The 20,116-nt window shown below is 62.6% G+C and overlaps 2 protein-coding genes across 2 annotated transcripts in view; one reads left to right on the top strand and one right to left on the bottom strand.

The window, feature by feature from the left end:
• Positions 1 to 7,173: 7,173 nt before the first annotated feature.
• REXO4 (REX4 homolog, 3'-5' exonuclease) lies at positions 7,174 to 14,805 on the bottom strand. The gene is made up of 8 exons (XM_007111065.4): positions 14,451 to 14,805; positions 12,668 to 13,002; positions 11,088 to 11,225; positions 10,705 to 10,898; positions 9,731 to 9,819; positions 8,619 to 8,693; positions 8,022 to 8,096; positions 7,174 to 7,417 (listed from the first exon to the last, which is right to left on the bottom strand). The coding sequence occupies exons 1-8, from the start codon at positions 14,676 to 14,678 to the stop codon at positions 7,304 to 7,306; spliced, it is 1,248 nt and encodes a 415-aa protein (XP_007111127.2). The 5' UTR covers positions 14,679 to 14,805; the 3' UTR covers positions 7,174 to 7,303.
• Positions 14,806 to 15,181: 376 nt separating this feature from the next.
• The window catches only part of ADAMTS13 (ADAM metallopeptidase with thrombospondin type 1 motif 13), a 36,232-nt gene continuing 31,297 nt past the window's right edge, over positions 15,182 to 20,116 (top strand). The window contains 5 exon segments of the mRNA XM_055089385.1: positions 15,182 to 15,450; positions 16,175 to 16,226; positions 16,228 to 16,368; positions 16,371 to 16,487; positions 16,827 to 16,893. Of these exon segments, the coding sequence (XP_054945360.1) occupies positions 15,389 to 15,450; positions 16,175 to 16,226; positions 16,228 to 16,368; positions 16,371 to 16,487; positions 16,827 to 16,893 (439 nt within the window). The 5' untranslated portion in view covers positions 15,182 to 15,388.

Here is a 20,116-nt window from a genome sequence, read left to right as displayed (position 1 = left end):
TCCTCCCCGTCAGTGGCTCCCTGCGTGGGCTGCCTGTGATATGGGGCTCCCTCCCTCCCCCACCCCGCCTGCCACCTCTGCCTCCCTTTCTGGAGAAGGGGACCCGTGAGGCCCCAGCGGCCCAGTCTCCCTGTCTCGTGGCCATGGGCTTTGGAGGCAGACAGCTGGGTCCAGCTGAAGGCCATCGCCCTGAGTAAAGCGGAGGGAGTTACCCGAGGGAGGTGTGGAGTGGAAGCAGCCCCTGGGCGGGCTCTGGGGCAGATCCAGGTTCCACTTTGGACAGGTGGCTCGGCCGGGAAGGTGAGGATGGTAAGGGCGCCACCTCGTGCCGGGTCACGTGGGTCTGTGCAGCGGCGGTCACGGATGCGGCCCTGGTGCCCCGGCCCTCAGGCGGGTCCCTGAGCCAAGGCGCCTCCCCGTGCTGCCCTGTCCCCTGCACAGGTCATGCAGAACTTCTCCAGCCACCCCGAAGTCCAGCAGAGGGCCATGAAGAGGCTCCCGAGGATGTCTGAAGATCAGCAAGGTAGAGCCGCCACCCTCTCGCCTTCCCCCCGGGGGCCCCGGCCCCTCCAGCTTCCCTAGCTGGTACTTTCTGACGCCCGTTTACAGTCCCATGAGCATCCACGGCTTTACCACCTGCTCGGAACAGGAGCCTGGACTTGCTCCTGTGCCGCCGCTTTCACTGAGCAGACAAGTGGGCGGGGGCGGGGGGGGCGGGCTCGGCATCCGAACCACTTCCCGGGGCCTCCCCTCACGTGCTTTTCATGGATGCTTAATAGACACCCCGTCTCGGCCACCGTTCCTCTGGCTGGGAATTTGACTGGTTGCCGATTTCCTGGTATCATGAGCAACGTTATACAGCCCACCCCGGGGCATGTGTGTGCGCCCTGTGTGTTTCTGCAGGATCGATTCCTAGATGTGCAGGCTGTGAATACCTCCCGTTTTCATAGACACTGCAAATTGCCCTCCGTCGATGCACCAACTTTCTCACCTCTCAGGAGTGCATGAGAACACCTCTTCCCCCAACTTCCTCCATCAAGGAGTATTAATGTTTTTAATTTTGCCAAAACATGGGTTCGTAAAATCTCTGCCCTCAATCTGTCTCACCAGCCTGAATATTACATTCATTCACTCATCCGTCCATCCATCCACCTGTCTCTCCATCCATCCATACACAGTCGTCCCAGTGGCCGGGACAGCAGAGATCATAAAGGCCCAGTGCCAGCCCTCTAACGAGGTAGCAGAGACCTCACCTTGGCCATTTCCCTTCCCCTCCCTCTCCTTCCCCGTGACCCCGTCTGGAGCAAGGCTATGGCCAGGAGAGGGTCCACGGGAAGAGATTCTGCCTTCCCAGAGAGAGTGAGAGAGGCTGCCGGGCCCCTTCCCAAGACTGGCCTCGGCTGTCACCCCAGAGCCACACCTGCCTCAGACAGCCTCGCTTGGAGCCGGGATAGCCACGGTTTGGCTTCCCTGGTGCCAGCGCTTTTGTCCTTGTCATTCTTACCAGGAGGACACAGGCTGAGAGACATGAAGCAGCAGTTAGGAAGGGGCGCAGCTGTGGGGACCCCGGGCTGCCCACCACTGCCTCCCCCCCTCGCCAGCACAAGCCCTGGCCCGGAGGACGGTCTAAGGGACCCACAGATGTCCCCTCGCAGGGCAGTAACGGCCAAGGGCCCTGGAGTCAGATAGGCTGGGTTCAAAGCAAGGGCTCTCGTCTCCCTGACCCCGTTTCCTCATCCGTCAAACGAGCATCGATCTTGTAAAGCTGCTGGAATGAGCGGATCCCTCCGGCAGACGCGTGGCAAGCGCTCAACACAGCCTGACGGATCACGTCTGGTCCCCGTCTGCTCGTGCACCCAGGGCCCACGCGTGATGCCCTGCGCGCTCCCACCAGGGTCTGGTCCATACGCCCTGCCGCCACCTGCTCCTACGCCGAGTCTCTCCCTGCCCCCCGCCCCGCCAGGCGTGCCGTGGCCAGCGGAGCTGGTGGAGGTCCTGATCGGCACCGTGAAGCAGCACGAGAGGATCCCTGACGTACAGCTGTGTGCCCGCTCGCTGCTGCTCCGCACCCTGGGCCAAGCTGGGCTCCGCGCGGGGCCCGGCTAGCCGCTCCGGCACAGCTGCCTTCTCCTGCCCCCGCCCTCCCGCGCCCATCACCGCCCTGGCGTCTGACCCTCTGCGCACCTGTGCCCTGCTCTGCCCGCCCCGCCCCACCCCAGGATGACAGGCAGGGCGCAACCAGGAGTCTGGGGCCCCGCCCTAGGCCCGCCTCTGTGGCCCTGGACCAGCCGCTCCCCCTCCTGGCTGACCTCCAGGCACGAAACGAGGAGCCGGTCATAGGGGTCCTGGGGTGTGAGCCCAGGCAGCTGGGATGGGGTCCCAGGCGTGGGCTCCCAGGAGGGCAGCTGAGGAGGGATGGGGGGCTGGAGCTGAGAGCCCGAGGGCACGGCCTCCTCCTGGCCTCCGATTTTTAAACTGGAAACACTCCACTGCCTTTCTCGCTTTAATTATTTAGGCCGAATTTCCATGAAACGCTTTACACTGCACGTGGTAAACGTCCACTCTGGCACGTGCTCACAGCCCTGGCAGGGTCCCCAGCCTCGGCTCGGTCACGCAATAAGCACTTACGGGGACCTGCGCTGCGCCCCGACCTCGCCTTCCTCCCCGGAGACCCCGCCCCCGCCCGCTGTCTTCCCACCGTGGCCCCCAGCAGCTCAGGGCTCACCGGCCTCCTCCGTCAGCCCGAGCAGCACCGGGGCAGCACCCGGCGGCCACGTGCCGAGCGACAGCGCCACGGCCCCCGTGCCGCCGGGCGTCCTGCGGAGCCACCCCAAGGAGCAGCAGCTCCCGGTCGCGGTCTACAGCCTGCTCACCATCGTCGCCAGCCAGCGTGGGCGCCGCCCTCCCGTGGGCGCAGGGCCGGCCCCGAGGGGACAGCTGCTCCGCCCCCAGCTTCCGTGTTCACAGCCACGTGTCCCCCTGTCAACACGCACGGGCACCGGCCAGGCGCCACCATGGGCTTCGCGCCGACGTGTTTCAGGTTCCAGCCCTTGCTGCCCCGCTCGGCCCCGCTCCACAGAGGCCACCAGCAAGCGGTCGAGGGCCGGTGCGGGGCGAGGGTCACCACCGAGGGCTTTACACACGCTCCTCTCCTCCAGCCGCTAACCGGGTGGGCATCGTTCTCTCCAGAGGGAAGCTGGGGCCTCACCTGGAGCCCCGCGGCCCCCGGCCCGGCCTACACTCACCAGACAATTTACCATATTTCATTGAGCCCGCGCCGAGAAGTGAAAAGGGCCGCCGTGAGTAGCCATGTTGGGACAGCAGGTGTAAATCAGGACCACCTGGCAAACAGTGTCAGGTCACCACCCTGAGAGAACAGTCGTGGTCCCATCTTGGAAGGAAAGCTTCAGAGGCCGGTCCCAGCCCAGTAAAGGGCTGGGAGGTGCTGGAACGGTGGCCCAGGGGATGGACCATATCCTTGTTTCTGGGTCTCATGCTGGGCACGCAGCTGGCCAAGTAGGCACCCACTGGTGTGGGATGCCTGGGATTGCAGTGCCCTAGGACCACAGGGAAGGGGGGTGGCCCCCAGGGAGGGCTTCCTCGAGGAGGTGTTCTCCGTGGTCCTAACTCCAGGGCCCACCTACAGGACCGGCCCCAGATGAGCTGCAGAGGGCCGGGCCGTGTGAGCACATCCTGCAGCACCTGGACACCCTCCCCAGGGACACGGACAGCGGCATCAACGGCCTGAGCCGGCTCTGGGCCCTGCTGGTGGGTGGTGAGCGGCGCCCGGGGCTGGGCCCCGCCCTCCGCAGCTCCCTAACCACCCGAGAGCTGGGAGGAGAGGAAGAGAAAGGAGGGCGCGTGGGCGGAAGCAGCTGCACCGGCAGGGACAGGAAGGGCTATCCTGGGGAGGGGTGGGTTCACGTTCGGACCCCCTCGTGCCCGGCCCTTGGAACCCCCCAGCTCCCACACATCGTGGCATTTCCTGGGCAGTCGCTGGTTTCACAAGTTGGGCTTAGCACGAGGCAAACTATCCTGATTTCTGATTCAGAAAGGGGGTGCTCCCTGGCCGTGCCGCTCCCTCTCCAGGCCCCACTTGGCCCTCCAGCACCTGGGAGGTCACTTCCCCAAGGAAAAGAGGGCTCCCAACCGCGGAGAGCCCTGCCCACACCGCACGCAGGGTTCCCCAAACCTCCCCTTGGGGGCCCTGCCGATTCCTACCCCTACAGACCGGCTAGCAGGCTGGGGTTGCCCCTCCCCCCCAGCTTCCGTGCCACCAAGGAGGTGGTGTCTCCTCCTCCACCCTGTCCTGTTGCAGCTGTCATCGTGAACAAGGCCGCCTTGGAGAAAGCCCCGGCCCTCACTGCCGAGGTGCTGGCCACCCACCCCACGGACGCGGAGATGGCTGAAGCCGGCTGTGCAGTCCTGTGGCTGCCGTCCTTGCTGGGTGAGCAGCCTGGGGCCCCGGGGCCGGAGAGGTGGCCCTGGACCCGCGAGACGAGGCGCGTGCCGGCCCTCCGCAGGCTGCATAAAGGAGCAGCAGTTTGAAGAGGTGGTGGTCCTGTTCCTGCAGAACATCGGGGCGTGCCAGGACCGAGTCCTGCTGGTGAACAACGCCTACCGGGGGCTGGCCAGCCTCGCGAAGGTGTCTGGTGAGCCTGGGGGCGGCCGGGGCTGTCCCTGGGAGGCGGAGGCAGACTCCCCCAGCAACGCCTGCCGGCAGCCCACAAACCAAAAGCAAACACACACGCAGAACAGGGAAGGGAAACACCTACAGTCCCATCACCCAGACGTCGCCACGCAGACTTTGTGTACCCTCACTTCCTACTGTTCTGTGCAACTCTGCGTCGTGACCACCTTCCCTGCCACCCACACGCCTGGCGTGCGCGCAGGTTCCCCTCCAGGTGTGGCTCTGAAAACAGCCCGGGAGTCGGGGCTCTCAACTCCGCCTCCACGCAAAGCCCAGCTGTTCCTCAGCCCCCGGCTCTGCACCCGACTTGGCACCACGAGCCTTGACGGACACTCGGGGCCTGGAGCCTGGCAGAGGTTGCCGGCCGTGTGGGGTGGTTTGGCCCCTGTGAGGTTCGGCCCCCGCTGGGTGTGCAGGCTGGCGGGTCTCTGCCCGCTACTCGGCCTGAAGCAGGGAGTGGGGTGACCTTCACTCCCGGAGAGAACCTCCCGAGCAGGCGGGGTCTCCGGGCCTGCCCCCCACTCCTGCCAGGATCCCACCGTCCAACGGGGTGGGGCACTGAAGCCCTGAGAGCAAAAGGCACGTGGCTCAGTGAACAAGGAGCGGGGTCGTCAGAACCCAGCCAGCGTGCGGGACCCCAGAGCCGAGAATCTCGGCTTTGCCGCCTGCTGGTTGTTGACGGTTAAGTCCACTTCCTGGAGGGTCAGCTCCCCCCGGCCTCCGGGAGGATCTGACTGCTCCGTGACATCATGGGTCACTGCTCTCACGGGCCCCCAGCCCCCCAGGGGCCAGGCCTAGGCCCGCACCGACCGGCCTCCTCATGGGGCGGGGAGGCGCCCTGGAACGCCCCCGGCACCCTCCCTACAAGCACAGTGGCCTTGGGGGCTGCCGGGATGGAGAGGCAGGTGCACTTCCCGCCAGAGGACACCCGCAGATGCAGAGCCAGGAAAGGCCTGACCTTGGCGGTCCCCACGCTGCAGGACAGCGTGGCGTCCCCTGCCACTGAGGCTCTTGCTGCCCCAGGTGCCCTGGGCTGCCAACGGCCCCACGCATTCAGCACTACTGTCACCCACGCACCCCCTCGCCCGCGCCCAGAGCTGGCGGCCCTGCAGGTGGCGATGCCCGAGGAGGGCAGCAGCGGCCTCACCCTCGTCCAGGAGACGTACCAGCTCCACCAGGACGACCCGGAGGTGGCGGAGAGCATCTGCATGCTGCTGGCCCACCTCGCCTCCTACAGTGAGGAGCCCCCTGCCCTCGTCACGCCCTCCCTGGAAGCCGGCATTCGAGAGGCGCCCTGCTCGCAGCTATAGCCGCTGGGGGAGGGGCAGGAATCCTCCGTGCCAGGCGCCACGCAGAGGAGATCCTGTCGGAGCTGGTGTCCAGCGGCATCCAGCCCCTGGCAGAGGAGATCCACGGGTGCTTCACCTCCAGCCTGGTGAGTGTCGGGGGGCTGCCTCAGGCAGACCTGGGTGGCACAGAGTCCAGGGGCCGGACCAGCGGTTTGTGTGGAGGCGACTGGGGCTGCCGCGTGTGTGGTTTTAAGAGGCTCTCCCTGTATCGCCCGTGCCCACGACTGGGCCGAAGTAAACCCTGAAGAGGAGGAGCAGTGAGACTGCTTCAAAGAAAAGCAGGTTAAGTAACAGAAATTACTCGTGGACCCAGAGACCGTCCACGGAAACAGCTGACCTACCGTCCTCCTTCCAGGAGCTGGTTTCTTACGCACAAAGTGTGCTTCAGAAACTGGAAGAGGCCTCGCAGCCCAGCTCCGACGGCGGGCAGTAGGCCTGCCCCTCCCTCCTCACGCTGCTCCTGACGGGGCGCCCAGTGCCACAGGGCGTCTCCTTAGGGGTGGGGCTCAGGGAGAGGTGTCACCCGGGACCAGCAGCGGGCACAGCAGTCCCCTCACACACCGAGCCATCACAAGCTCCAGCTCAAGCAAACACCCGCGTTTATGTCACACAACATCCCCTGCGGGTTCGGACTTCTTGTACGGCTGGCAGGGGCTCAGTATAGCCTGGTGCGTCACACGCTCCCCTCACTGCAACCGGCTGCTCCTGTGCTCAGAAAGCCCCCCGCGCCCGGGCCGGGGGGAGAGGGCTGCGGAGCACCCGTGGTCAGAACGTCCACCCAGTCGGGGAGGCGCCCACCTCCGGGGAGAACTGCTGCCACCGCGCTGGGCAGCCCGAGGGCCCCTTGCCGGCTGTGGGCCCCGACCTGCAGCTTAAACCCGCGCGCAGGGGCCGAGAAAGGAACCGCTGAAAACCCCTCGATGAGGCCGCCGCCGGGCTGCCCACAGCCGCGCGGTCCAGGCTCCAGTCCGCGGAGTTCTTTCCTTTCCGTTGGCCAAGGCCACGAGGGGGAGGCGCCTCCTCAGAGGAAGGCGCCGCAGACCTGAGGACGACTAGGCGCTCTGGTCCTCCCGTCCCGCGCGCGGGGACGAGTCTCAGACGCCACAACCAGACGGAGACGTTCTGCTCGGCAGCAAGCACGCCGCGGGCCCCTGCGGCCATGATTCTGAAACCTTTCCACGGGGTCACTGCTCCGGGGGGGACGCCATCTGTCCGGTGACTTGGTCATAGCTGCCCGTGAGCGTGGCACAGCACGGGGCTCCTGCTAGGCGTGGGCGCCGTGGGCGCTGGAGGCCGGGGGCCGCCTGTCTCGGGCGATGCTCTCCCACTCCTTCTTCACCAGGACGTACAGCCTCATCGCTGCCTGCGCATCCTGAATCTGGGGGACGTGGAGCGTCACCATGACTGTCCCGCCGGGCGACAAGCACGGCCACATACACGCCAGTCCATCCCACGGTTCCCGAGTCCTGGCATCAGACACGGACGAGTGAAGGAGAAAACTGACGAGAGCAGTGGTCCAGCACCACGGCCCTCGCCGTGCTTCCGCGCCCCAGGCCACGGGAGGGAGGGACCCAAAGCGAAGGGATGAACGTGCTGCCTCGTGGGTGCTCCAGACACCACAGAATTAGGAAGGAGACGGGGTGGGGGGATGGCAGGCCCTGAGCTTGATGCTGGGGCACAAGAGCCCAACGGCTGGGCTCTGCGGGCCAGCGGGTTCACGCACAGTCCTAGAGGGCCTGCAAGCCAGACTGGGGCCTTTGCCTCCGACTACGCTACACTAGCAGCTTCTTGGTGTGACGTACTAGTTAAATGTAACCATTTAGAATTCACCCGACACTCTGCAGGCCTGCTGTGCCATGTCATTTCCCACGGGCCAGGAGCCTCCTAAACAGAAGCCGCCCGGGGCCCACGGTGTTTGTCCTCAGGTGACACTGCGCCTCGCGCACGAGGCAGGCACAGCCCCCATCCCAGGACACACTCACCGAGCAGTGCTCCGCCTGCTGCACCCGGATGCCCAGGACTCTCTCCGCAAGCAGCTTCAGAGACGGCCGTCCACTCTGCCAGGGGAGAGGGCAGCACAGCCACGCTCGGGTGGGGCCTCTGTAGGCCCCGCCTGGGCAGGGCACTTGCCCGCTGAGCCCCGACCCAAGCGACCTTCGGTGTCCCTCCCACCGGAAGTGCCCGCGGCCCTGCGGGCTGGTGACACCCGGTCAGCCCATAGAGGAGGGCCGGGAAAGGTCTCTGCCATCTCTGCCTTCCGGCCTCAGGCTGCCCTGCTCATTTCAAGGGCAGCTCTGCCTCTGGAATAGACACGATGGTGGCTTCTTGCCCGCAGTTGGGGGTCTAATCACAGAGATCAGAGAGTGGAACTCACCTGCCCTCAGCAACGCTAACTTTAAAGTGGGCATTTGGCAGAACTCTTTTTCTTCTAAGATACCTTTTAGTTTTAAAGGTTAAAAGGAAAAACCAAACGAAACCCGACACCTTTCATCAGTAAGCCAGCCTTCAAGAGCAGAACCGACAATCACGTGAACCGAGAAACTGAACTACGCTGTACAGAGCCGCGCGGTTGCAAGTACCTTCACTTGGCTCTGGAAAGGTTTGTACTTCTGAGTGTCCCGGATCTTCTTCTTCGGGTGATCAAGAAACAGCGCCTGGAGGAGAAAATAGGATGGGCGTTTTGTTGTTCATCTGCAGCGGCAGACCCCTTCTACCCAACTCCAACACACAACACACGTGCACACACAGGTAAAACAAGCACCTACGCGAGCCTGAACTTCTGAGGGAAAATCACCATAGGAAAGGTGACGGAAGGACCACGGGCGTGAAAACAGCCTTGAAACCGGGGAAGCTGGAGACGCAGTCACCAAGGAGCAGCAAGCGGCTGCAACGCGAGTCTGCGCGGGTTACAAGGGGCGGGGAGGGCGCCGGGCGGGAGCACAAGGTACCGGGGCCTCTTGAAGCGAGAACGTTTATGACAGAGCGCGTCTCCGTGGGCGGAGGGCTTGCTGGTTTCTAACAGTTCAGGCCTTACTTTCTTTCTTTTCTTTTTTGGCCGCACCGCGTGGCTTGTGGGATCTTAGTTCCCGACCGGGGATTGATCCCAGGCCCTGGCAGTGAAAGCGCCAAGTCCTAAACACTAGACTGCCAGGGAAGTGCCTCAAAATTTACTTTAAAGAGACATTTAAGACCAACTTTTACGGGTCCCTGAAACATCGGAGGCTGCCAAGCTTCCAGGAAACATCGTTTGAAAAGCTGCAGGCCCAGGAAGGACAGTCTCCCACCCTGCCTGCCCCAAGCTTCTCGTCCCAACAGGGGGGTCAGCTCTGCCCACAGCAGAGACCCTAAGGGGCAGAGGCCGGGCCCCACACTCTGGGGCACGGGAAGGGGACCCTCCGAGCCTGCCTGCCGCCCACTGTGCTGGCCGCCACGGGCCGGCTGTGACACGGGGACTGCCCAGTGGCTCCAAGGAATGGGCGCCGGGGACACTCCCCGACAGGAGGCTCTGCCCTGAGAGGACGGGTGGCCCATCGGGCGGGTGAGGGTGGCAGAGACAGCGCCCGGCTCTGCCTACGAGGGTGTGCAGGGACCCGCTCCCCCAAGCTGACACGGTGGGCGCATCACCCAGGTCACGGAGAGGGCGCGACCACCCGGGACGCCGCGTCACGTAAGAGGCGCCTGGAGCCGGCACCTTCAGGTCGTTGTGCAGCGCGTGTCCGACTAGAACCCGGCCCTGCAGCAGGTCTGCCACCTCCTTCTGAACGACTTCAAATTCCTCTCCTGGAAACAAAACAAAGAAGCGGTTTTCAGCGACACGCCCGTCACCACCGTGCCGAGCGAGAGGCCCCCCAGCTTAGACCTGCGAGGACAGGCAGGCGGTGACTCTGCTCAGGTGGGCGACGCCAAGGCCGAGGGGCCGCCCCAGCACCCCGAGCGGGGAGAAGTGCGGGGAGCACGCTCACGGCCCTGCCAGAGTGAGTCTGACGGCCGAATCTAACAGGGAGAACCCAGCGCATGCGTTTGATGTCTTTCCAACTGGAGACAAAAGCGAGGCGGGGGTGGCCCTCGCCACAGACGGCGAGAAGCCCGGCTCTAGAGCCTGGGCTCTGGAGGCAGCTCTGCTTGCTTTTTCAGAGCGGACCCCTCGGGGCTGCCCCCGCCCCTCACGCCCAAAGGGCAGGGCTGCAGCAACCGCGCTTGGGCCCCGCGCCTCTGCCCGCCCGCGACCCGAGCAGGACCCGCAGAGCCTGGACGGAGATGTGGTCAGGCCCCGGGGCTGACGAGCGGCGGGGCCACCTCGGGGGCTGTGCTCCAGGGAACCTGAGAGGCGCGGAGAGCAGAGAGCACGCAGCCAGAGGTCCTGCTCCCAGGACCTCCCCAGGCCCCAAATCTGGGCCCCCCCGGGTGCCTCTCTGCCCTCCCCCGACAGCCTGTCCGTCGGCAAACCCTACGGGCTCAGTGTCCAGGCTGTGTTCCGAGCTGGGTCACGGCTCGTTGCCTTGTACAGCCACCTCCCTGACCAAGGGCACAGAGGACAGGCTCACTCCTCCAGCCCCGCGCCCCGCCCCAGCCTATGCCCAGCACCGAGGCTCCCCCTGAGGGAACCTGCGCCAGACCAGGCCCCTTGCTGGTCACGGCCTCCCCACGGCTTCCGAGGCGACCCACCCTGCGCCAGGTCGTCGGGCCGGATTCCGCTCACCGCCGGCCTGTAGTCAGTCACTGGCTGGCTTGGCTTCACGTACTTGTCATAAACACACTTCCCGTACTGGTTCACCAGGGACACGCGGGCCACGATGCTCTCTTCCCCCTTGGGGCCCACGCCCACCATCTCACAGTCCACGGCTAAGGCTTTAGTCAGGCTGGAGGGGAACCAAGGCTCCAGTTTACCCACTCGCGGGACCCAGGAACTGGCACCACCGTCTCAGCCGGACGCCGAGAGGCACTTGCCCAACTCATCGGGAGGAGAGGGAAGTGGGCCCTTCCTGAAGGCCCCGCCCCCGGCCCCGCCCCCCGAGGCGGAGCGCGCCCCTCGGCCCCGCCCCGCGTACCCGCCGAAGGCCCGCTCCTTCACCAGCGTGCTGCCGCTCTCTCTCTGACCCAGCCGCTTCCTTGCTATCCTGGCTGCCTCCGGGCCGATGGCGGCTTCGATGTCCGCTGGGTCAACGTCGTCAAACCAGATGTCTTCTCTAAAAGGCAGAGGGGAGAACAGGCTGAGCGCGGGCAGGCGAGCGGGGTTGCTCTTAGGGCAGTCCGGCCCCAAGTGCCTGGCCACCAGCCCACTGCAACAGCTACTGTGAGAATCTTGACACTTTCCTTTTTAATTACTCATTAGGGACTTCCCTGGTGGTCCAGTGGGTAAGACTCCGCACTCCCAATGCAGGGGCCCTGGGTTCGATCCCTGGTCGGGGAACTAGATCCCACATGCATGCTGCAACTAAGAGTCCACATGCTGCAACGAAAGATCTCGCGTGCTGCAACCAAAACCGGGCGCAGCCAAAAAATAAATTAAAAAAAAAAATACACTCATTAGCTGAAACTTGGGAACTACAGAGCAACAGAAAAAATATAAAACAGAAATACGCCCCCCACCCCCAGTCAGGTGTACTGGCTGCTAACATTTTCTTCTCAATTACAAAACGAATGGTTCAGTTATGAAGCATTTAAGAACCTCGGAGAAACAAGATGAGTGCCGAACACAGACCCAGAGCCCCACCACCACGTCCCCGGGCCGAGCCCTGCAGACATGGACGGCAGCCGGGCAGGGATGGAGAGCGGGGGCTCGTGACTGTGTCTTTCGGGCTCAGCGTCCACGTCATTTCTTTAGAGACAGCCTCCTGAGCTCACTGACTGGACGCGCCCCTCTGGCCATCTGCCCCCACAGGCTTCTCCCTCGTTGGATGTATCCCAACCACACTGAAGGAATTACTGAAATAATTTCAGTGCATCGTCTGTCCCCCTCGAGACAGAGGAACCTGTCGTGACTGCTGTTTCCAGAGAGCGTGCCTGGGGCAGTGACTCGCGGCAGGCACTCAAACTGTTCTTTCCTGAAACCTTCAGCGATGGTGTCCTCAACCCCAGGCAACACACAGCCAGACTGACTTACAAACACGCCACTCCTGGCTGAGCCATTCAGAGGCAGCCACTGACTTCTGGTCCTCCCCGGGTGGGTGACACCACAGGGCTTGTTGAGTAACCACCAGGCGCTGGGTCAGCACGCTGCAGCTCACAGACCACCGCGGGGGAGCACGCCGAAGCTCCGGGCACGTCAAGAACTTGCCCCACACCACCCAGCTAGCAAGACGTGGGAATCGGTTTCACACTCGGGTCCCTGCGGCTTTGGCGTTCATTCATTCCACAAACCCTTCCTTGGGGCCTCCCACGTGCCAAGCCCTGTTCTAGGCCCCAGAGACACAGCAGCTATGCAACAGGCTGTCTCCCTCGTGCCCACATTCCAGGGGAGACAAATAGTCAACAAAGAAACCGACAACACCAGGGTAAGGTGACGGAGGGGCCAGCAGCCTCGGCCTCCTTAAGGAGACAGGCCTAAGTTGCTGTGACCTGGCTCTCGGCCAGGAGGCTGACTAGGCCAAGCCGGTCATCAGAGCCGCGCCAGCCCGCGGGTACTTACTCGGTGGGCGGGGCCGGAGGCAAAGTGGCGGTCACCTCCTTAGCTTTCCACTTCTTATGTTTGACTTCTCCTCGTTTTGGGGAAATGTCATCATTGGTCTTTTTCTTCGCTCCTTTCTCATTGCGCTGTGCCTGGATCTTCCTGTTCATCAGACATCCTGAGGGCACAGAGCCCCCTGTGGCCGTGGGGTCTGTGTTTTCTGTCCCCATCTCATCTCTCTTTGCTTTATCTGAGATCACTTTCCTGTTTTGTTGGACACTTTGGGGCTGCTTTTTGGAATCCGTCTGAGAGAGAACGAGAGCCTCTTCCAGGGCCTGTGATTTTTGTTTCAGCAACTAATGGAATCCAAGATAAAATACGCAACACATTTTAATTTGGAAAACATGCACAAAGGATTAAGAAGGCTTATGTGTGTGTGTGTGTGTGTGTGTGTGTGTGTGTGTAAAAGCAATCTGTTTCCACATTTACAGTTAATTCCTTCACAGCTCAGGCCAACAAGCTGGTGCATGGCAGCCACTTCCTTGATCAGATTTCTTGGTTTGCTACTGCTGTGAGGGTCTCAGGAAGAGAGGGGTGTGTCCAACGGAAAGGGGCTGAAAAAGGGCTGGCAGCCGCACCCCTGCTCTCCTACATGGAGGGCTGAGGTCTCCCAGCCCAGCCTCCTCTTGTGTGCAGGTCCCCGGTGTGGCCATTCTCAACACGGTTAAGACACTGCTACGTGGCAACCAGCTGAGTGATCAGGCGGGTTTCTACTTACCTGTTCCCATGATGTTTAGAGAACAGAAGAATGTACTTTCTTGGATAAAGTGGAGAAAACACAAGGTTTTTTCCATAATACATATCCCTCTGCTTGCTTACTTTTGCTTTACTTTCTTGAGACAAAGAGATAAAAGTTACAGCTCAAGAAGTCAGAGAACCCGGGGGTTGCCGGAGGGAATATTTCATCGGCCTCTGTGTCAAGACAGGAGAATGCTTTGGACTCTGCCCTAAGATGCCCGGCTGTGTTAAGAAGCTCAGAAGCTCTTATGTTCTCGCTCTCACTCTGAGGCTCCCTCAGTAACGGATTTCAGGAACTAAGAAAAGACTTTGAAGGTCAGCAGTAGCAAAGAGCACAAACTCACGCCCCACGGTGTGAATCTGCACCCCAGTCTGCCATCTGCTAGCTAGCTGTGCGACCTTGGGTCAAGTTCCTTAAACTCTCTTCCTCGTCTAGAAAACAGCGTTAACAACAGCAGCCAACTCCAACGGAACTGGAGAGAAATCAAGAGTGAAGCACAGCAAACAGCATTTAGGAGACAGTAACCTGTAACCTGTAAGTAAGTTTGGGCCACTGATTCCGAGAAAGGCAGTAGGTACAACACGGCATTACGAGCAGGGACTTGGGCGTCTGACTCCTGCTTCTGCTGAACCGGCTGCAAACCTGGACAGCTTACGTAACCTTTCCGGCCCATTTCCTCGTCTGTAAAATGGAAATGATCAAGGTCTCTACCTCAGGGTTGGTTAAATAATAACACATGGAACTCAGCCGGCAGCGTCTGCACATTTTAAGAGCTCAGTAGCCGGCGGCAGTTGTTGTCAACTCTCACCTATTAAAGGTCCAGGATGTTGCCAGAATCCTTTACATCAAGTCCCTGCCATTCACTGGCCTGCGAGCTCGCTGCCGCCCTCAACAGACCACCTCTCCGTGAACCGCTCTGTCCACAGCGTTCACGCCAATCTGCGCTCCCTTGGACCCCACAAGCCCTTCTCCGTTTTTCCATCCGCGGGGCCCCCGCGGCCTTACCTCCTCCTGCAGCGCCTTCCAGTTCTGGGAAAAGTCCTCCGGTGCCTTTGGAGGTCGCACCACGACCACGCCGGGGCCGTTTCCCGGCTTTCTGCCTGCTTCTCGCGCTTTGATCTTCCAAAATCTTTTCTTCCTGTTTTTCTTCCGATTCGGCTTCTTGACTAGCCCGGGCTCAGGCGCGGGGTCGCCCGGGGCGCGCTCGGGGGCCAGCACCCTCGCCTTCGCCATCCCGGCACCGTCCCGGCCCCCGTGCCCATCCACGGCAGTGCCGCGGCCCCGGAGCCGAGCTCTGCCCGCCGAGCACAGGTCCCGCCGGACCCCAATTCGCCGGCCGCGGGGACAGCACCGCGCGCGACCCCGGAAGCCGCCCAGCGCGGGTCTCCGCACGTGAGCGCCGATCCCAGGAAGTGCCCTTCTCCCCCCGACCGGCTGGAAACCGGGCCCTCGCCTCTGGTTCCGCGCGGCCGGGAACAGGGTGGGGCTCTTTGGCCCCCAAGGAAAAGGGCTGCCACCCCGGCGAGCGGCGTCGGCGGTCAGCGGCCCAGGATCCGGTTGGGGTAAGCCCGGGATTTCCCTGAAGGCCGGCCTGGGGCCGAGAAACGTGAGCGCCGGAAGGGAACTGGGGGGGCCGCCGTCGGTGTAACACCGACGCCCGGCCGGCGGAGGGAGGGGCAGGCGGCCGCCAGGGGGCGCTGGACGGCCGGGCCTGGGAGCGGCGGGTGCAGAGCGGACGCACAGGGACCCCGGGCAGCTGTCTCCCGCCCCGGGGTCCGAGCCCGGCCCATCTTCCCTACGCGGCGGGGAAACTGAGGCCCAGGGACGGGAGGGAGCACCCCAGGTCGCAAAGCCTGCTTTCCCAGGGCCGTAGTTCAGCAGCATCCGATAACAAAAATAAGTATTGTAACAAGTGTTGTACTGTATTATTTTGTGTGACAACAATGATAACGAGTCACTTGCACACCATGCCTTGGCTCTGGCAATACCTGGATCAGCGACACAGGTGAGGCCTCCACTTCCCCAAAGCTTCCATCCCAGGCTCTGTACGTGCGTGGGGGCTTTCAGGGAAATACAAATGATAAATCAACAATTTTGGATAGTAGTAACTGCAACGAAGATGACGAAGTGAGATACTGTGGTACGGACTTGAGGAGGAGTAAGGCTACCCGACAAAATGCAGGACGCCCAGAGAAATAGGAATTTCAGATAAAGAATAATTTTTAGTATAAAAATGTCCCATATATTAGCTGAAATTTGGGGGGCATACTTAACACCAAAAAAAAAAAAATCCATTGTTTACCTGAAATTCAAGTTTCACTGCTGTCCTGATTTTTATTTTCTAAATGTGACATCTCTCCCTGGGGGGCCACTTAGATGGTGCCACGAGGGAGGTGACATTTGAGCTGAAACTAGAGCAGCAAAGCACTGAGCGTATTTGAGGAACGGAAAGCAGGCTGTGGGGGGCGGTGTCTAAAGGTCTGTGAACACCGTGGGGACGGCTGGGGAGGCAGGCAGAGGGCTGGTGCCACCGTCCTGGTTCTGTGGGCGGCCGTTGGGTGCAGGCACAGAGCAGGCAATAGCTGAGAGGGAGGGAATGAGGACAGGAGAGGGGACAGGTCATGGAAAGCAGGCTGTCTGTAGGAAGCAGGTGTGATGGTACCTCAGCCAGCCGGGAGCCACAGTCACACGGACGAGAGATGAATCCCACCCCGGCTCTGTGCTCCCAGGCACAGGACCGGTGGCTGTGCTCTGAGCCAAGGCCCAGCCCAGCGCAAGGCCAGGCCGCGGCGGGAGGAGCCTGCAGGCCGCCCGGCCCCTCGGCCCCTGCCCTGGGAGGAAGCGCCCACGAGTAAACACAGCCTCATCATCCAGCCCAGCGGGTCTGTCGCATTCCACGCCGGCCAGATTGCAGTCACCACAGCGCTCTCCCTTCCTGGGAGGATGAGTGAGCTTCGCGTCCAGGGGAGATGTGTGCGGGCAATTCTCATCTCTGTGCCCCTCGTCCTCCTGGGCTGCTGGGGACTCCCTGATTTCCGGCAGGTGGGTGGATCCGAGGGCTGCGGCGCTGGGGGAGCCCCGAGATCTGGGAATCTGGGCTCCGCTGGGTGCTGGGGGTGGGTCCCTGGGGGAGAAGGGGTTGCCCGACAGCCCTTGGGCCAAGTGGGAGGAAATCCGAACTTGGGGTTCAGGGGCTGAAGTGGGCTCACTGGAGAGGGAGTTGGCCTCGGTACTGTCCACCCACCTGATGAGGGGCGGACCCGGCCGGGCCGGTGTGAGTGGCTTGCCCCCCTCCATCCTGGGCCCCTTCTCCACCCCGCCAGCTCCTCCTCCCACACCTCCTTCCCCCTCGTCTCGCCTCACTTATCCTTTCTCCCACAGCAGTTTCTTCAGGCTTTGGAGCCAGAGGAAGTGACCGCTTACTTTGGCCCTGACGCTGCCTCCGAAGGTACTTGTCCTGGCGTCTTCCTTACAAGGGGAGTTTCTCAGAGCCTGCAGGGGGCATCTCACCCTTGGGTCAGGGACCTCGGCTTTTCAGTGGCTCAGCTGAGAGGAGGTCAGAGCTGCTGCTGTCACCCCGTTAATTAGTTCCGTTACTTCCTGCCAAGTCGATAAGAACTGGTCTGGGTGTCCTGGGCCGGGCTGGGGTTGTGACCCTGGGATTCTGCGCAATATCCCAAGGGAACGGGCACTAATTAGCTGGTCTCTTCCACCCGTGGGCCTCCCTTTGGGCTGACTGGCTGCCAGGATGTAAACATTTATCTTTTCTGTGAGACACAAGAAGGGCGCTGGGTCAGGCTCCAGCCAGAGCCTTTTCCTGTCGCTCGGGGGCCGTGTCTGTGGACTTCTCCATGCTGCCAGCTCCCTTTCCGAGTAGGGCCGTTGGTGATCCAAAGGCAGGTGGGGACTAGAGGCAGGGTAGGCTAGTGGTCAGAGTGGGGGAGATTAGGGGTGTCCCACTCGTGCCTGCCTTCTCCGTGGTCGGGGCCAGAGGCACGCTGGGCGATGGCTGGGGCCGCGCTCTGGGCAGGGGCAGCTGTGCTGGAGGGCCGAGCAGGGGGCAGTGAGGGGCCTCCTACCTCCCGCGGCGCCCCGATGCGACGTGGCCCCACTCACCTGCATCTGTGAGCCCAGCATGAGGCCGAGGACGGGCGCGGGGGGTGCCCTGCAGGGCCCCGCGCTGCTCCCTGGCAGCCCCGGGACGGCTCTTCTGGGCCTCCTCGCCACCTCCTCCGCCAGAGAGCGTGTGGTCGTTGCCTCCCTCCGGCTGCTGGGGGCCCCCCACCCCTGCCTCACGGGAGGCCTCGCCCTGCTGCCCCCAGGCGCAGCGTCCAGGCTCACCTTCTGCCTGGGCTGCGTGGTGAGTGGGCGCCCAGGCCGGCAGCAGGGGGAGGCTGTGCCGTGGGGACCCCAGTGGGGCGGAGGTGCCTCCGAGCCCCCGCTGCACAGCCAAACGTGAGCGCAACACCACTCAGACCTTAGCCAGACCCTGACGCCATGGGGGCCTGTTCCTCGGAGGCTCAGAAAAGCCAGCTGAGCTTCCCAAGGCCACCCAGCCAGCAGGCGGCAGAGCTGGGTGCAAGCCCGGGGAACAGGGAACGGAAAGAGGGTGGGCTTTGCAGACCTCTGAGCTCAGACTCCAGCTCTGTGCCTTAGTACAGGCGACCTTGGGCCAGGCACTCCCTGGACGTCAGTGTCGTCACTGATGGGACTTCCCAGGTGGTCCAGTGGTTAGGACTCGGCGCTTTCACTACGGGGGCCCGGGTTCGATCCCCGGTCGGGGAACTAAGATCCCACAAGCGGCGAGGCCAAAAAAAAAAAAAAAAAAAAAAAAAAGATTAAGGAAGAAAGAAAAGAAATGGTGAAGGCAGCAGCACCAGCCTCTTGGGTATCTTTGGGGATTGTCACGCGTTGTCACGATGCGTCACTGAATGAGGCAGAGCCGTTTATATCATAACCACCCGCCTCCCCGCCCCATTCCGGGGTCAGGAGGCCCAGCCTGGGTTGGAACAGATGCCACTCAGGGCCCATCTGGTGACAGGCAGTGCTGTTCATTAGCACAGGCCTAGCTAGTCCCTCAAGACCCCCTCCTTTCTTGCACACGTGGGGCCCCGCCGGGATCTCTACCAGGCCCTGCAGACTGGAGGTCTGGAGGCCTCGTGCGTGACGGGAACTGGAAGCGTGGCTGGGGCCCGGCAGCACGTGGTAGGCAGTGAGCGAAGCCCCCAGAGGGCGTGGCTCCCCCCCGTTCCACACAGGTGGGCTCTCGGACCTTGGACTTGGGCAGGAGCCCTTGGAGGGGGCAAGTCCATGCCTGGTGCTGTGATGGCCCTGCATGGGGGACGGGGCTGTGTGCACCAGGCGGCTCTCTCTCCTCCAGGGGGGCGACATCCTGGTGGGTGCAGACAGGTTCTATATCCAGCCGTTGAGGAGGCGGCACCGGGAACTGGTGCCTCCCTGGGGTGGTGCCCAGCCCCACCTGATCCACAGGCCCACCCCCAGGGCACCCACGTTCAAGGTACAGCTCCCGGGAGAGGAAGGGCGGAGCTGCGTCAAGGACAGCTCTGCGGGAGGGCCCAGCTCTCCTGATGCCTGGGCCCAGCTCCACCAGCCACCCTCGTTAGCACGCAGCGGGGGAGTGCCCAGCTCACGGGGGCGGGCCGGGAGAACATGTGGCCACCAGCCACGGCCCCAGGCCGTCTGCTTGGTGGACAGGTAGACCTCCCGCCTCTGAACAGCCATTCACAGTTTACAAAGCGTGTGCACAGACTTGCACCTTGGAGCCTCGGGCGGGCCGAGGCCAGCGGTTCCTGAAAGTTCCCATGCTGCAGATGGGAGCCCAGAGGCCCGAGGGGGGGAAGTGGCTGCCGCAGGCCTCCAGGAGGGCTCCAGGCCATACGGGCAGGATCCGGGCGGCTCTGCTGCCACCACGCCCGCTCACGCCTTCCCCAGGCTGCGGTGCTGCCAGCAGGGTGTGGTCCTGGGCTTTGCTTGCCATCTTGGGGTGACCCCCTACTCCAGTGTGCGCCCAGCGTGCGGCTTTGGGGTGACCAGAAGGACATAAAAGCCACACGGTAGCTGTCTCCTGGCCTTGTGCTGCCCCGAATGCCCAGGCAGCAATGGATTGGGCCCGAGGGGTGGAATGAAACGTCTCCACCTGAGACGGCCAACCTCCCAAGATCCCGCCGCCTCTCTCCTGTAAGCTGGCCGAGCTGTCAGTTCTAATGGTCACAACGTGAGTGACATGCGAGAGCTCGGGACCTCTCAACCTCTGAGAGTGTTTCCTCCCAAGGAGCTGGGAGGACCAAGATGTCCCAAATGAGTTGGTGGGTGTCTAAGGGCGTGAAACCGTGGGTGCTGAGAGGCCAGCTCCAGGAGGGCCAGGGCAGAACTGCTCACTCAACGTGGAAAACTAGCTTATGGTTACCAGAGGGGGAGGGGGGAGGGATAAATTAGGAGTTTGGGATTAACAGATACACCCTACCGAATATAAAATAGATAACCAACAAGGTCCTACTGTATAGCACGGGGAACTCTACTCAAGGATTTTTTTTTTTTTTTTTTTTGCAGTACGCAGGCCTCCCACCGCTGTGGCCTCTCCCGTTGCGGAGCACAGGCTCCGGACGCGCAGGCTCAGCGACCATGGCTCACGGGCCCAGCCACTCCACGGC

Source organism: Physeter macrocephalus, chromosome 13 (genome assembly GCF_002837175.3).
Source record: "Physeter macrocephalus isolate SW-GA chromosome 13, ASM283717v5, whole genome shotgun sequence".
NCBI lineage: Eukaryota > Metazoa > Chordata > Mammalia > Artiodactyla > Physeteridae > Physeter > Physeter macrocephalus.
This window is presented reverse-complemented; position numbering and strand designations above follow the sequence as displayed.